Source organism: Dipteris shenzhenensis, chromosome 29 (genome assembly GCF_047967505.1).
Source record: "Dipteris shenzhenensis isolate YYH24624 ecotype China chromosome 29, Dip_SZ_1.0, whole genome shotgun sequence".
Lineage (NCBI taxonomy): Eukaryota > Viridiplantae > Streptophyta > Polypodiopsida > Gleicheniales > Dipteridaceae > Dipteris > Dipteris shenzhenensis.
This window is the reverse complement of record NC_141624.1, coordinates 2,076,761-2,091,146: the sequence shown is the minus strand read 5'-3', so window position 1 is coordinate 2,091,146 and position 14,386 is coordinate 2,076,761. Positions and strand designations below refer to the sequence as shown.

Below are 14,386 nucleotides of genomic sequence, written 5' to 3'. Positions count from 1 at the left end.
CCTCAACCCACATTAGAAGGCATCTTCAGTGCCTTACAAGAAGAGGAAAGAAAGAATACTTCAAGAATGGGCAAAATGCACATAGAAGCACTTGCAGTGAAGTTTTCAAAGAGTAGGTACAAGGCTTGCAAATATTGTGGCAAAAACAATCATCTTGAGAAGGATTGTTATAAAGTCAACCCTTGCTCTTATTATGGCAAGAATAATCACTCTGAAAAGTTTTGCAATGAGAAAAAGAGGACTATGAAAAATCTGGTTGAAGAGAAAACTCCATCAACAAATGAAGCATCAAACTTTGTGGCAGAAGTCTTTTTACTTTGCCTTTTGAGCAACTTGTCTTTGAATTTTTGTTTATCATCACTTGGTCAAATTTTGAGGTTCTCTTCCTGGAGTAGTACTTCAAAAAGAATTTCATGTGTTTTGTCTTTTGTAAATCACCTTTGGTCACCATATGATGCAAGCCATGTGATATGTGTTTGGACTATCCCAGTTTTGTAAACCTTGACCCTTGGGAACCTTTTCTAGCATGAGATGCTAGCCATAGATTTATCCTTGACCACCATGAGATGGCATGTGTGACCACCAGGAGATGGCATGAGAAACTATGTGACTAGATGAATCCTTGACATAGCAAGAGGCAAACCCTTGAGGGGGGAATGTTGGGATAAGTATGGTCAAGGGCTTGCTCTAAGGTGCATGTGTGCATCTAGGGGAGTCACATGTGTGTGTGTGTGTGTGTGTTGTAGAAGCTCATCTAGTGCTATGAGGTGTCTAGTGTGTGACCTAAGTGATGATGTAAGCACAAAGGCCCCCACATTGGAGGTTCCTTGGATTTAGGCCAGTCCCACTGATGTAGGGGCTGAGTGCCACTAATATGGGGGAGGTGCCTACACCATCCTCTCTTTCTATATAATGGAGGATATTCCTTCATTATAATACATGGATTTTGCCTCACTTGAGCTCTCTCTCTTTGTGCCATGATGCATCTCTTCTACCCCACACTCTTCTTCAGTATGTAGTGCCTAGCCTTCGTCTTGCCACCGTAAAGGAAAGACTCATGAAAAATGCGCTAGCCGAAAGGCTAGTCGACCTCGAAAAGCTAGAAGGGACAAGGTTGCGAGCAACCTACGCTCTCTGAGTAGAAAAGGCCTGATGTAAAAAATGGTTTGACCGCAACCTCAAGAACAAGGACCTAGCAGAAGGAGACTTGGCACTCTTGTACAGTGTCCACAACACCAAACGTAAGCTTAAGTACCGAGGTATGGGTCCTTACCACGCGTATTTGAGATCACCCCCAAGGGGCGTGCCGAATAGCCACCCTTAATGGGAAAGAAATGGATAGCTACCTAAACGGAAGTAAATTGAAAAGATACTATGGATTACTCACTATCCCTACCCTTCTAGCTGTGCATAGAGAAAAAGAACTCAAGGTAGAGGTGGCCAGGATGAAGCTCCAGGCCATCGAGGAAGCTAGAATCCGTATTGCTAAGATCCAATAGCATAGACAAATGACCCTTTTTAAGGCAATGACTGAACAGATGCAACTAATGGATGAGCTAACAATAGAGCCAGCCAGGTTGCTTGTTCAGTTATAGATACCATGCATGCGCATCACGAGCTAGCTACAATTTCATCTCACGAGAGGTATGGGAAAAGCTATAGGTAGCCCTAACCCTCACTATTGCCTAAATAAGAGCTATAAATGGCCAACTTCTGCTAACCTTGGGTTATGTAAATCTAAGTCTAATGGTTGTTTGCCAAGCTGTGGATATACGCTTTTATGTTCTCCCTACAGAAGCCACCGAAGAAGAAATTATTCTAGGAAGAACTTGGTGCTACACCGTTAGCTGCCAAGTTGACTGGTGCACCTGAACTACTTTGCTTACCAATGGTGGTCAAACGGCGGTAGTCCCACTGTGTGGACCAAGCCCCCCCTCTTCAGCCCTGACCTCGCTGATTTGTGACAATGAAGTGACACAACAAAGCCAACCAGAAGTCCCAGCTTCCACCAGCACACTGGCCTAGGGCCCACAGCTCAAAAGGAGTAGAAAGCTCGCCGCAGTGGTAAACCAATGCCATTGCATGCTCAACCCATGCTACCATCCTCTGCTCAAGAAATTTGGGAGCGACAAGTACAAGATGCTATCCTCACCGCCCAACGTCACTTCAATTAGAACCGATGCTCAGAGAATAGTAGTGCAGCAGCAGCAACTCCAGCCACCTCGAGGTCGCTTCCCCCACACACATGCACTACCCAGAGGAAGCCGCGCCCAATGCTCACGCCTAATTTACCACCACACATCACCAACAGTTCGAGCAACACCGCTCGCTCGGGTGGCTAAGGCAACAAAATCGCCTGGATCTAGAAGAAGACATTGCAAACCCCGAAGGCGATGAAGGTAGTACCACAAGAACCTATGTCCTCCTAGGATACAACGCCACAAGGACTTGCCAATGACCCAGACACAACACGCAAACCTCAAGGTACCAAATATGCAATGATGCCACGGGCGACGGTTCGACTCAATACAAGCATCACCACCACCAGTCGAGAAACCCCATAGGAAGTGAATTCCACCCCACAAAGAGTTACACAAGAACCTCACCTTGGGAATGGACACTCGACGTCGAAGCCTGCCACAACAATAAAGTCTGACACAAAGGTGCCTCTGGCATCCAAGAAGGTAAGCACAAGCTGGACACGTACTCTACATGGCTCCTCACTCGCTACGCTGCAATATGACGTTCTCCTCCACCACATTCATCATAATAATCATGCCTAGGTCTAAGTGAGTCAGTATGGTAGGCATCTCACCTGACGCACTAGCAGCACACTAGTCTCTACTGAACACACTGCACGTGCACACACGATCGGCACTAGGTGACTAGAATCCGTTCTTGCATTTTATAAGTGCTCATGTTCTCGCACGTTGACCTCATTATCACATTGCACAACAAAAGTGCACTCTGCTTCGTCCACATTTCGTGGTCCTCTGCCTTTACTTGCCATTGGAAAATGAAACTCTATTCAAGCATCAAGATATAATAAATGAAATCAAACATCAACATATTTTTAAAATGAAAAATGATTTTAAGTGAAAGTTCACACTTACCTCACATGCACCCAACCTTCGATCTTGCTTTACGTAACTTCTCCCTCATCCTTGTAGGTGCTTTAATTTCATTCTGTAGCTGCTCTTTCAATCTAGAGCTTTTAGCTATCTACTACATTTTTGTCTTCACCTCTTGCTCGTATAAAGACTTATATATATGTGCACCTTGAGACTGAGCTGTTATGTATCCATTCATACCTTTTGTTCCATCACCCATAAACTTCAGCAATGTTGTTAGATTTGAGAATGGCAGAGTAGAGTTTTGGAATAGACATTTTGGATAAATCTTCCCATCACACCATAAGTCACGATATGTTGTAAACCTTCTCTCCTCATGTTTTATCTATGGCGAGATTAGTTATGGTGTCCTGATAGAAAATCTTAGCAGATCGTGGATGTGGCTAGAAAATGATTGAGAGAAAGATGTGACTTGTAGGAGCATTGAATGCAAAAGCTCATGAGATATGGTAGTGAATATATTAGAATGTCTTTATTCTTTCATCCTCTGACGTGTTTATAGTACTTGTGAATATTTTATTGAGTATTATTTTATTTTCCCATATTTTGAAGTATCTGCTACTAGGTCCTACTAAGATCTTCCCTTTTCCCTTCTTCAGAATTGACAACAACCCTTTTGAAAAATTTTCCAATACAGGATTTTGTATCATTAATATGAACCATAGGTGTTATCTCTATATCCTTTAGTGTTACTTCACTGGTGCCTCACTGGTGCGAGAGAATTTGGTTTGGCTTCTCGTAACTCTATTGTGACTAGTCACTCTTCCTCCTGTTGACTATTGGATGCTTGCATCTACATAGACTTTCAAGCGAGGTCACAACAAATGACCTACATAGGTGACAGATGATGTTGGTATGCATAGAAAACATAGTTCCACAGGTCTCTAGACAAGATGATGCCATGTGGCATAAGATAAGCCACGTGGTAGTACACATCGTAAATAGATAAAGAGTAGCCAAGAGGAGGACATGTGTCACATGTACGAGTTGATAAATAGATAAAGAGTAGACAAGAGGAGGACATGTGTCACATGTACGAGTTGACAATAAAGGACTCCTTACCACCCACTCACATTGGTAGTGCCACATCAATACTACCACCATAGTACTATCCACATGGTAGTACTACCACATTAGCACCATCATGTCATTAGGACAAGTAGTAGCAAAGCCACATCAACATTGCCACAGGTGGGTGACAGAAACACGACCACCTCATCACACTACCACATCATCACACTTTAACCTCTTGCTAAGCACACTTTGCACATAGCATGCACACATAAATTCCATGTCATACATGTGCTGCTTCATAAGCACACCTCTTCATAAGACACAATTTTCATGTGCATATGTGATTGCCACATCATCTTTTTAGCCCCTCTTCATTGACGCTTTTGACCCTAATAGTTTAAAAAGCATCATGCAAAGATGTGCTTTTTCAAGGATGTCATTCGAACCTCTTTCTGGTCCTTCCACTTCAAATGCTTTTCTTTCTTTGGTAGCACCTACACTATAGCCTTCCAAACGGGACCCTTAGACCACATCATCATATACACAATAATCTTCTTCGACTCTATATACCACACCTTTCCTTATATAGTGCACATTGAGCAATCGCACTATTGTAACCCATATAAGTGAGCTATTGACTTGGTTAGACATAATGATGTGTGCTATAATTCTTCAACCAAGACCACATTTGTTTGTGCTGGTGGTTGCTCCTTCTGAGGCAGTCCATGTCTTGGTCCCCAATTCGTAATTTTCAATCCTTGCTCTATTCCGTGTTTGCGCCATAATGGGTGATCCGGGCCTTGACAGTGCCCACCATTCTCCACACAATACTTACAGTCTTTATCTAATCCAAAATTTTGCGGCCCCATGCTATTTGCAGATTCCAATTACCTCTCTAATTCCAATTGCTTCATTGATTCTAGTAGTTTCTCTGCTGGATCTGTGCTACATTCTATGCCACCACGATCAACCGTTACCTGAGTGGCTTCTATTACTAGCATGTGGGGTATCTACTACACTGACTCATTTGGGCATTTGAGTTGTACCAGAAAACCTCTGTTGGATGCAAATCGCACATCTTAACTAGGATGCTAACTTAGTCACTCCTCAACTCTTAAGATTTTCTTCCAATAACTTTTCCATTTTGCTGGTCTTCTTCTTTGCTTTCTTCTTTTTATTTTTGGTTTATTTTGACTCCTTTTTGGTTGATTTACTTTTCTTATGTTTCCTCCTTTTTTTTGACTTACTGGCCTCATCTTTCAAATCACTATCAAATTTCCCACTATCTGATTCTGTGTCATCATCCGTGTCACTACCAGATTCATCTGTGTCTGAATTTAACCCACTATTAGAGTCATCATCCTTGAATGATCCGTAGATTTGTTTTGCTCTTTTGGTGGCATTTACCAAGTCATTAAAGCCATTCTGGCCATGAATCTCCAATCTACTCTGTGCAGTATGGATTTCTTTCCATAATCCCTTACAGAAGTACTCTACCAACGTCTCGTTGTGGGTTGTTCCACCACATCTAACCATGCGTTGAGGTTTTGGAGCTTCTGTGTGTAATCTTCCAAAATCAGTTTCTTTTGATGCAGCTCTTTCAACTTCCTACAAATGTCATTTGGTATAATATGCTTACAAAACCTGTGTAGAAAGTTGTCTTTAGTTCCTCATAGTTCATAAATTGTGCTAGACCATATAGGCTGAGCCAACTCATAGCCCTACTACTGAGGGTGCCCGCAAATTGCTGAAATTTCTCTAGATCACCAAACATATTATCAAGTTTCAAACTATGCCACATGGCTATTCAGGTCATCCTTCTTTCGACCCTTGAATTCTGCGAAATTACACTCTAGGCTAGCTGGGTGCAGATTCATTGGGTTAGCTGGTGTAGTCGGTGGAATTGGTGGTGTAGGTGGAACTAGTGGCGCTGGTGGCATTGGTGGCACTTTCGGCACTGCTGGCACTTTCGGCACTATTGGCACCTTCGGGCCTGCTGGATTTACTACTCCTTTTGGAGTTGATTGCATTACTAAATTTGGTTGAGTTGTTGAATTAATTTGTGTTGGGATCCAATTCGCTTATCGTATTCCAAAGGGCAACCGAATTTAATTGACTTACCAAAATTCTTGGTTTTGTCAGATGTATGTTGTTGGGTTTAATTGGCTTATCAGATCTCTTTGATTTTCTAGATTCAACGAAATTGGTATGTTGGGTTGCCCAGAGAATTCTCAAAAAGGGTTCAATCTTGCACTTGGTCCTGCTAAATCCTCAGGTACTGAATGTGTCTGAAATTGTGGCTCTTTGGCCTTATGCGTCTAGTCAGCCCATTCTAGCACTTCCCTGAGCGTTATGGTTGAGCATAGGGAGTCAAGGAGAGTAGTGGAGAGTAGTTGAGTAGTGAATTAGTTGAGAATGTGGAATCAAGTAGCCTAGTAGTGGAGAGAGTAGTGAAGTAGTTGAGAGTAGTGGAGAATTGACTTAATAAGTCTCCAAGTGTAGACAATTACTAACTAGTTCTGACTAGTGTCTAAGTACTAACTTAGTGACTAAAGTAACTAACTAACTAAGTACTAAGTAGTGGACTAAAGTATCTAATTGACTAACTAAGTACTAAGTGACTTAAATAACTAACTAAGTAGTGGAGAGGGGAGAGTAGTAAATAAGTACTCCTACCCACCTACTTTGGAGTGCCTACGTAACAATATTCCTCACGTAACTAGTTGCAATGATAAGGAGTGTCAATGATGATATGCTGATCCATCTGGCATAGCCGCCCTTTGTTATGTTATGATAAGCAATGAAGATGACTATCCTTGTCCACTAAAAGAGCACAATCACAAAACAATGTGCTGTTAAATCTCTACAGCAGCATAAATGCATTGAGTGGTGCCGTACTAAAACATAATTCCTTCAATTTGGTCGCCATATCAATTTGGTTTCCATGATAGAATGCAACTTTATTGTGAGATGTTACCATATCAGTACCTTTGCTTTTCTCCATTTTCTTTTTGTTTCTGTTTCTCCTTGCCACCTTTACCATTTTGTTGCTCTTCTTCCCATTCCTCATTTGCTCATTACTTATATGACAATGTTGCCTTTCATTATGATCAAACATGGTGCTTAGTCTTTAGATATCATATATGACACTACTTCGCCATCCCCTACTTTCAATTGCTTTGCTTCCCTTTCTTTGCAATAGCCTTTCTCTTCCTCTACCACCAATGCCTTTCTATCATTCTTTCTCATCATTTCCTATCATTCTTGTTGCCATCCTCACCTTTCTACTGCTCCCTCCTTATTGTAGAGTTCGTTTTCCCTCTTACATTGTCATCATGCATGTTCAAGCTCCTTACATATTAGATACAATACTCCTTTTTGTGAGATTTCTCTTGTACAACTCATTGGTTTCTTTGGTTGCAAAATGATGACATTGTCCTCCATTAGGGGGCTGGACTTCAGGATGTTGCCATTGTTCATCGACCCTTGGAGCTCTGGATGAAGGAAATCTTGGATTCAAGATAGAGTCAATGTCGAGTTCTATGTTCTCCATAGTCATGACACAAAGGACTACAAGTTCTAAAAGGACTTCAAACATTGTGAGTGTGATCAACATGCTTGAAAAGCTCTCGATTAATAGTCGTTTGCATGTTGCTTTCTTGAGTGCTAAAACTATATAGCAAGTTCTAGAGTTGCCATGATAGTATAATGGTTACTTTTGTTTGAACTTCCACCACATCCTCAAGGGTTTGGAATGTTTGGGTTGGATCAACAGTATGATGCTCATGTCATCTGAACCTTATATTCAACAAGCTCTCAGGACTCTTACTACATTCTACATGAACGTGAATATAGTAAAAGATGTGCTATACATATTGGAGTTCATGAGCATCCATTTGTAGAAGGAACTTGTTGAGGTAAAAATGAACAAGTTGATGAAATGGTTTCAGAGCATGCTAGAGAGTGTCATGCAAAAGCATTGAAGATAATGTTGCAAAAGAAATCGTTATGGATATGTTGGTTGCTGGCAAAGGGGAGCCCATAGAAGAACTAGATGAGCTTGGTTTTCAATGAGTTCTTGAGATAGTGACACCATTATCAGAAAGAAGGAGGATTCAGAGAGCTGTGTAGTCATCTAGGCATGGATCAGATGGGTTGGACAATGGAATTGATTCCTTATTGGGTTTGAGCTTGGTTTTCAATGAGTTCTTGAGATAGTGACACCATTATCAGAAAGAAGGAGGATTCAGAGAGCTATGAAGTCAGCTAGGCATGGATTAGATGGGTTGGACAATGGAATTGATTCCTTATTGGGTTTGAAATGCAAGTGCAAATATCCATTTGTTCAAAGCATCCATTTCTAGGACAATTCTTTGATGATCAACAACCTCATGTTTTTAAGATGTATATTAATGGTCCAAGTTTGGGGCATGACTTAGTGAATAGGATGAGGCCAGGATGAAGCTTGGCTAAACAATGGATGCATTGACTATGTCCATTGGGTTAAAGGGTGGACTACCATGGGTGCCCATGTGTATGACCCTTTCATCAGAGAGCTATTAACAATTGCTACTTGTGAATTCAAGCTCGAAGACACTGGTGCATGGATAAAGTTTTGGGAACTCATAAATGACCAAATGTTAAACAATGGATTCCCCTTCCCAGAATTCAGAGGCTTTATGGTAGATGGGGCAGGTGCAAACTAGCTTGTAGTTTGATCATTCTATAATGATGGACCTGACAATGTCATGGAGGGTAAAGAGAGAACATGTGGTTTCCATTGGGAGATGAGCATGAAAGAGCACACTAGGAAATTCATTAGGCCTCCCTTTCAAGAAGAGCATATTAATATCCCGTGTAGGAATTGGAGGAGAGCGACATTGGATGCCAGTGCAAACATTTATAAAGAGGTTCTTCGAACATGGTGGACACCCATTCATGTGAAAGATGGTGAGTTGCCTGCCTTGGAGACATGGTTGACATGGTGGGATACTTGGGTTTCTCAGTGGGGAGGATTGTTCATGGAACAACATAAGGATGTTGGTGGGTTTGTACCTTCTATAAATCTATCTAAAACTAAGCATTCTAGTATGAGGGTTGCTCATGCGTATGCTAAGCACGTAAGCCTATATGAGGCCACTGCATCAGATTTAGCATTGTTTGTTCTTCAAAGTGCACACTACAATGCATTCATGGTCGACATGCATTTAGGAGTTGGACCTAGTTTGAACAAACTACGTGAGAGAATTTTGAATGGTGGTTCTGGCAATGTATTAACATGAAAAGACTAGTTGATGTTGCACATAGTGTTATGGAAGAAGATGGGCTTTAGACACCTGAAATGTAGAGACCATCAATGGAGCAAATCCAAAATTAAAAGGAGAAGAGGCTCCGTCACAATTGCTGCAATGACTAAGCATGATAGCCACAGGCCAGATTAGATTTATGTTACTAGCAGACAACCAGGTGTTGGGAAAGGACATAACTCTACAAGTGTGCAAGAAGGGGATGTTCTATGCAAGGAGAAAATTGTCCATGATGCTATTTGGGCTATCAAAAGAACAGAGCCATGTAGTGTGGTGACATGCTTTGGGTACATCACAGTAACAAAGGCTCGATGTGGAGCACTCATTAATCCCTTGGGCTGAAGTGGAGTAGAGGGTGTACATGCACCTTTTTTTAAGACGAGAAGACAACCTCGAGGGGTGCACTACTAAGAAACCCTTTGTATCATGTGCGTTCAAAGGGTATTAAAAATACTCTCAACTAAAATTTCTCCCACAATAAAAATACTCCTCTTTACTTATGAACTAAGTGATTTTTGTCAAAAATTGAATTAAAAAACCCCTACTATTATTGTAATTCTGTTAAAAGCTCCCAAAAAGTTTGATTAAAATACCCCTCCTTTTGAATGCACGTGGTACACTATATTTTTTTAGGTGAACCCCCCGAGAAGACAACATCCTGATGGTTTTAAAGAACAATTTGTGTGGTTCTTCAATACCTCTGTAGCCCATACATGGAATGTTGACCAATTTGTCCTGGGTGTGCTCGATCATTCGCATGGAGTGTGGAAAGTTTATGTTGGAACATCCATAAGAAAACATGAAAAAGAGTGGTTACAAGAAGATGGTTTTGTACTTGAGGACGATGAAAGTTTACATGTCTAGAGACCAAACGTGCAGAGGAATGTTGCAGTTATGAGTCATGTTCATCCTGGTTGAAGAGAGGATAGAATAGTGAAGTAAAGATCTAGACTAAGCAAAGACTTTCAAGATAGGATTCAAAAGGCCCAGTGTTTGAATGCAAAAGTGGTCCAAGAGAAAACAAAACTGCTAATGAAATGTATATTTTTCATGTGCGTATTCATTTTATTTTTTGTTTTATAGCAGACGTAAACTACAACTATAAGAATGCTTGCTGGTTTTGTAACATAAATCTATCATGCATCACGATGAGAAAATGAACTGATTTCCTCGCTCGAACCAACACCTCGCTGGAATGCAACCGCTCAAATTCTAGTAATCTCTGAGGTATTGGATGGTGGAAACATTGATCCACAAATACCTAGAAGCATTGCTAGATTAGCAAGTTAGCCAAGCTTACTTGGGGTCGGATAGCTCAATGGAGTTAAGATTGATGGCTCCCTTTCTCTTGCTCAAGATGCACATCATTTCTCATGGGTGAACCCCAAGGATTCACCTCGATTGTGGCTAGCGTTTGGCCTTACCTAATGGCTGCAAGCTTCCTAGCAATCAAGAACAATTTGATGTTTGAGCTTGGAAGACCCCCTTTCCAAAGAGAACCAATTATTTGGACTAGAGCCAAAAGTCGGGTAATGGACATGAGCATTGAAACTCGAATAAAAGACACCTTGGAAGTGAGTGTCTTCAATTAGCTACCTCTTAGTGTTGCAACGATAGCTAGTCATTGATGGCCAAATACGTTGTCTCAGAACCATTCATAGCAATGTCTCAGTAACTCCTACCCCCATAGGTGGCCTGAGGGATCGGATTACTCTCCTCCTTAGATTACCTTACTAGCAAACTGACTCCTCCCCTAGATCCGAAGTGATACTGAAGGAAATTTCAGCCTTTCTCTAACCATTGAGGCAATGCCCTCAACATTCATACTCTTTTGTTTTCTTTTTTATTTTTGATAAAGATTTGGTTCTCTTGAAAACGAGACCTACATGCCTCTTATAATTTCTTCCTTCTTTACTTGGCGAGCACTAGAGAGTTTTATGAAACTCTAAAATCTAGGTAAACCATGTGGCACATTCGAAGCTGTTAAATCAACTGACCTATTATTAGCTACTTATAATAGCCCATGTACTTAGCAGCTAGCCAAGCATTCTAGTTTGTTTTTTGGAAGGTAGGGCCCCTTCATTGACAGGACAAACATGGTCAACTAGAAAAATAGATTCGATATGTAAAGTCCATGTAAGATGCGAGTAAACACGAAATTTGAAGATAAGACGATCTCGGAAAAATTCAACGGATATGCAAGATCTTTTTGTAACTTTCAACATAAGACTTGATTGCTATCGCCAAGCATCCTTTGTACCATGACGTTGCCAATACAGTAACCAGTAACTGCCCAAGCCCCAAAGGCCTAGTGAAGACAATTAGTTTGAGAGACCTGAAGATGAGCGCTAGAGAACTGTGAAGAACAATGCTATGATGGGAAAACATATGCAAGCAATACTTCTGCAATGCACAAATCTCCTAATTAGAAGGCTTTTTGCATAATAATAGATTGAATTGAGAAAAACAGGGAGAGAGAGAGAGGTTTCTGTACGCGAGGGAGGGTCAATTGCTGGGCAATCTCATAGCTCTTGTGGAGAAAAGCACAGGTAGAATGAAGCTTGACCAGCAATGCCAAGAGAGTTTGGTTGATCAGGACATATACACCTGAACGCTTGCATTTTTGGTGGTTCCGCAGAGAGGGCACACATCACGGCGCCCTTCACAATCCTTGCAAAGGCACAGATGCCTGCAGGGCAACAGCAGAATGCACACACTGTTCGTTTTGCACATCCTGCATGTCCTCTGCTCCTTCAGTTCCTTGTTCTCCTTGAATGTGCGGGCATGTACATCCCCTCCCTCACCAAACTGACAAGATTCAGCATCGTCCACCTCGCTCTCCCCGGAACCTTCCCGGCTGTGCTCCCTGCTATGAGCTACCACCTGTTCCAGGCTGTTTCTCAGATTAGAAGCGATTAATTCGTTGTTTTTGGCAAGGTTTTGCCATAGCTGAGACTCGATACTAAGCTGTCTCACCCTCTCCTCCAGCTCCATATTTCTCCGCGTGACCTTCTCTAGTTCCGCATCTTTGGACTTCAAGCGCTTGTTTAAACGTTCCTCAATAGCTGACAGAAATGCTCTGGCGTGCCTCTTCCTCTTCTCTTCTAGAGCTTGCTTCATTCGATCTCCCTAGGAATTGCAGGCAAGGTTTAATCTCAACACCGACCCCATTGCGTCACGTTGACAACGAATAATTTAAGACAATAAACAGTAGTTGAGTTCAATGGATTGAACAATCACCTGAATCTTGATGAGCTGTTCGATCTCTTCCCTTTGCATCGACATCTCAGATTGCAAGTCCTCGGATAAAATGGACAAGAGAGAGGACGCGGCACTGCCTCGTCCACTAGTGGAAGCGGGGCTGGGTGAATTCATGCGAGAGTCATCCAAAGACAAGCGGAGGCCGGTACAAATACGTGAGGGCTGAGAGACGAAGAATGGCGACGGACTGCCCTGACGGTCGCCACCGGTCGTGGGGATGAAGGCGTGCTGCTTGGTCGACATGTCTTCGCATTCTATGGGCCCTTTCTGCGACCCGGATAAATTGCCTAGGAAGTCGTTATCCGTTTCATTCAGAACCGTTCCCACACTGAAGATGGGTTGTTGGAGAAAATTTATTCCTGCGACTGCTGAAAGGCAAGGAGCAGTGCCTAAGTATGATTTACTCATAGAAACAACGTTCGTAGATGGATACAGGCAGAAAGACCAATGTATAAGTAGACGGAGAAGATTCGTACCGTTATGGGTGACTCGAAACAAGTTCGCAGCTGGAGATTGCAATTCCGCAAAGGTGCCCGTTGCCGTGTCGAGGCCTCGATTATCAATGGAGTGCAACCTGCTCCATATCATCATTGATATCAGCGCCTTCGTTGAGGAAAGAATTGTAATCAGACGTGGAGTTCACAATGGGAGACGAACGGCGGGTAAGCGGAACGCTTCGTTTCATGTATTGCTCTTGCACTGAAAGGCGCCTTACCTGCTGCGGAAGTGGTGTAGTAAGCTGGCAGAAGGATGCTGGGCCTGCACAGCCATAGACCGAGCTGGACAACACGGTTGCTGAAGAGGGAGAGTGGCAGAGTGGGGGATGGAGCAAGGCTTGAGGCAAGAGGTAGAGAGATACCGGAGAGGGATACTTTGCCCGCCGGTATATGAATAGAGGGCGGCAGGTTGCGGGGGATAACGAACAACGCAAGGTGTTAGAGCGTGGGACGAGCGAGGTGGCGATCAAAAGCAGCAAGCCAAAAATACAGCGAGGAAGGCACGAGGGGAAGCGAGCAATCCAAGGAGGGTACCGGGGAGGAAGGGGGGGAGGGAGCAACGATGGATGCAAGGAAGGGAAGGAGGGGGACGGAAGAACCAAAGAAGCTAAGGAAGGGATGATGCAAACGTTGAAAACGCAAGAAGGAAGAGAACAAGAGGAGGGTGGGTCGAAGACAAGAACAAAAGGAGGGTGACGGGGGAGATAAAAAGAATAGGAAGAAGACAAGACAGAGAGAGCAAGAAGAAGAAGAAGTAGTAGTAGTAGAAGGAGGAGGGTGGTGGTGGGGAGCAAAGACCATGGGTTGTTCAGGTTGAGGGGTGAGTAACGGGCACCAGACACTCTAATAAGCAAACTGCACTGCACAACACACAATCACAAAAATATTGTAGTATTGTGCACAGTTGCAAAGTCTTCAAGCAACAAGCAAACACAAGTGTGTATCATCTCATCCATCATCTTTGTTTTTTCCTTCCCTTCTAGTGTCCTATGTACCTACCTTGTACTCCCCAATCACTTCATATTTTCTTTTTACCATCTCTCTTCCTCTTTCTTTTTTTGTATGATCTGCTTTTCTGTTTAACATGTTATCATACTCTTGTGCCGACTGGCCCCAACAGTAGGCTCAAGAGTCAAGGCGTTGCTCTCTCAAAATCTGTGGTAATAGTCTCTTGTAG

The 14,386-nt window shown here is 42.5% G+C and overlaps 1 protein-coding gene across 2 annotated transcripts; it reads right to left on the bottom strand.

Moving 5' to 3' along the window:
• Window positions 1-11,729: 11,729 nt before the first annotated feature.
• Window positions 11,730-13,915, bottom strand: LOC147882300 (BOI-related E3 ubiquitin-protein ligase 1-like). 2 transcript variants are annotated; one of them, XM_087401038.1, is made up of 4 exons: window positions 13,428-13,915; window positions 13,189-13,286; window positions 12,692-13,080; window positions 11,730-12,580 (listed from the first exon to the last, which is right to left on the bottom strand). In XM_087401038.1, the coding sequence occupies exons 1-4, from the start codon at window positions 13,481-13,483 to the stop codon at window positions 12,044-12,046; spliced, it is 1,080 nt and encodes a 359-aa protein (XP_087257164.1). In that variant the 5' UTR covers window positions 13,484-13,915; the 3' UTR covers window positions 11,730-12,043. The 2 variants fall into 2 exon arrangements, with proteins under 2 accessions (XP_087257164.1, XP_087257165.1); XM_087401039.1 differs by having other exon boundaries at window positions 12,692-13,077.
• Window positions 13,916-14,386: the final 471 nt, after the last annotated feature.

What these genes read in the sequence shown, in the direction of transcription:
- LOC147882300 (XM_087401038.1), bottom strand. Translation starts at nt 13,483, where the DNA reads ATGGCTGTGCAGGCCCAGCATCCTTCTGCCAGCTTACTACACCACTTC. An exon ending in CTACACCACTTCCGCAGCAG is followed by an intron (nt 13,287 to 13,427) that starts GTAAGGCGCCTT and finishes GATATGGAGCAG; the next exon opens with GTTGCACTCCATTGATAATC. An exon ending in AACAGCTCATCAAGATTCAG is followed by an intron (nt 12,581 to 12,691) that starts GTGATTGTTCAA and finishes TGCAATTCCTAG; the next exon opens with GGAGATCGAATGAAGCAAGC.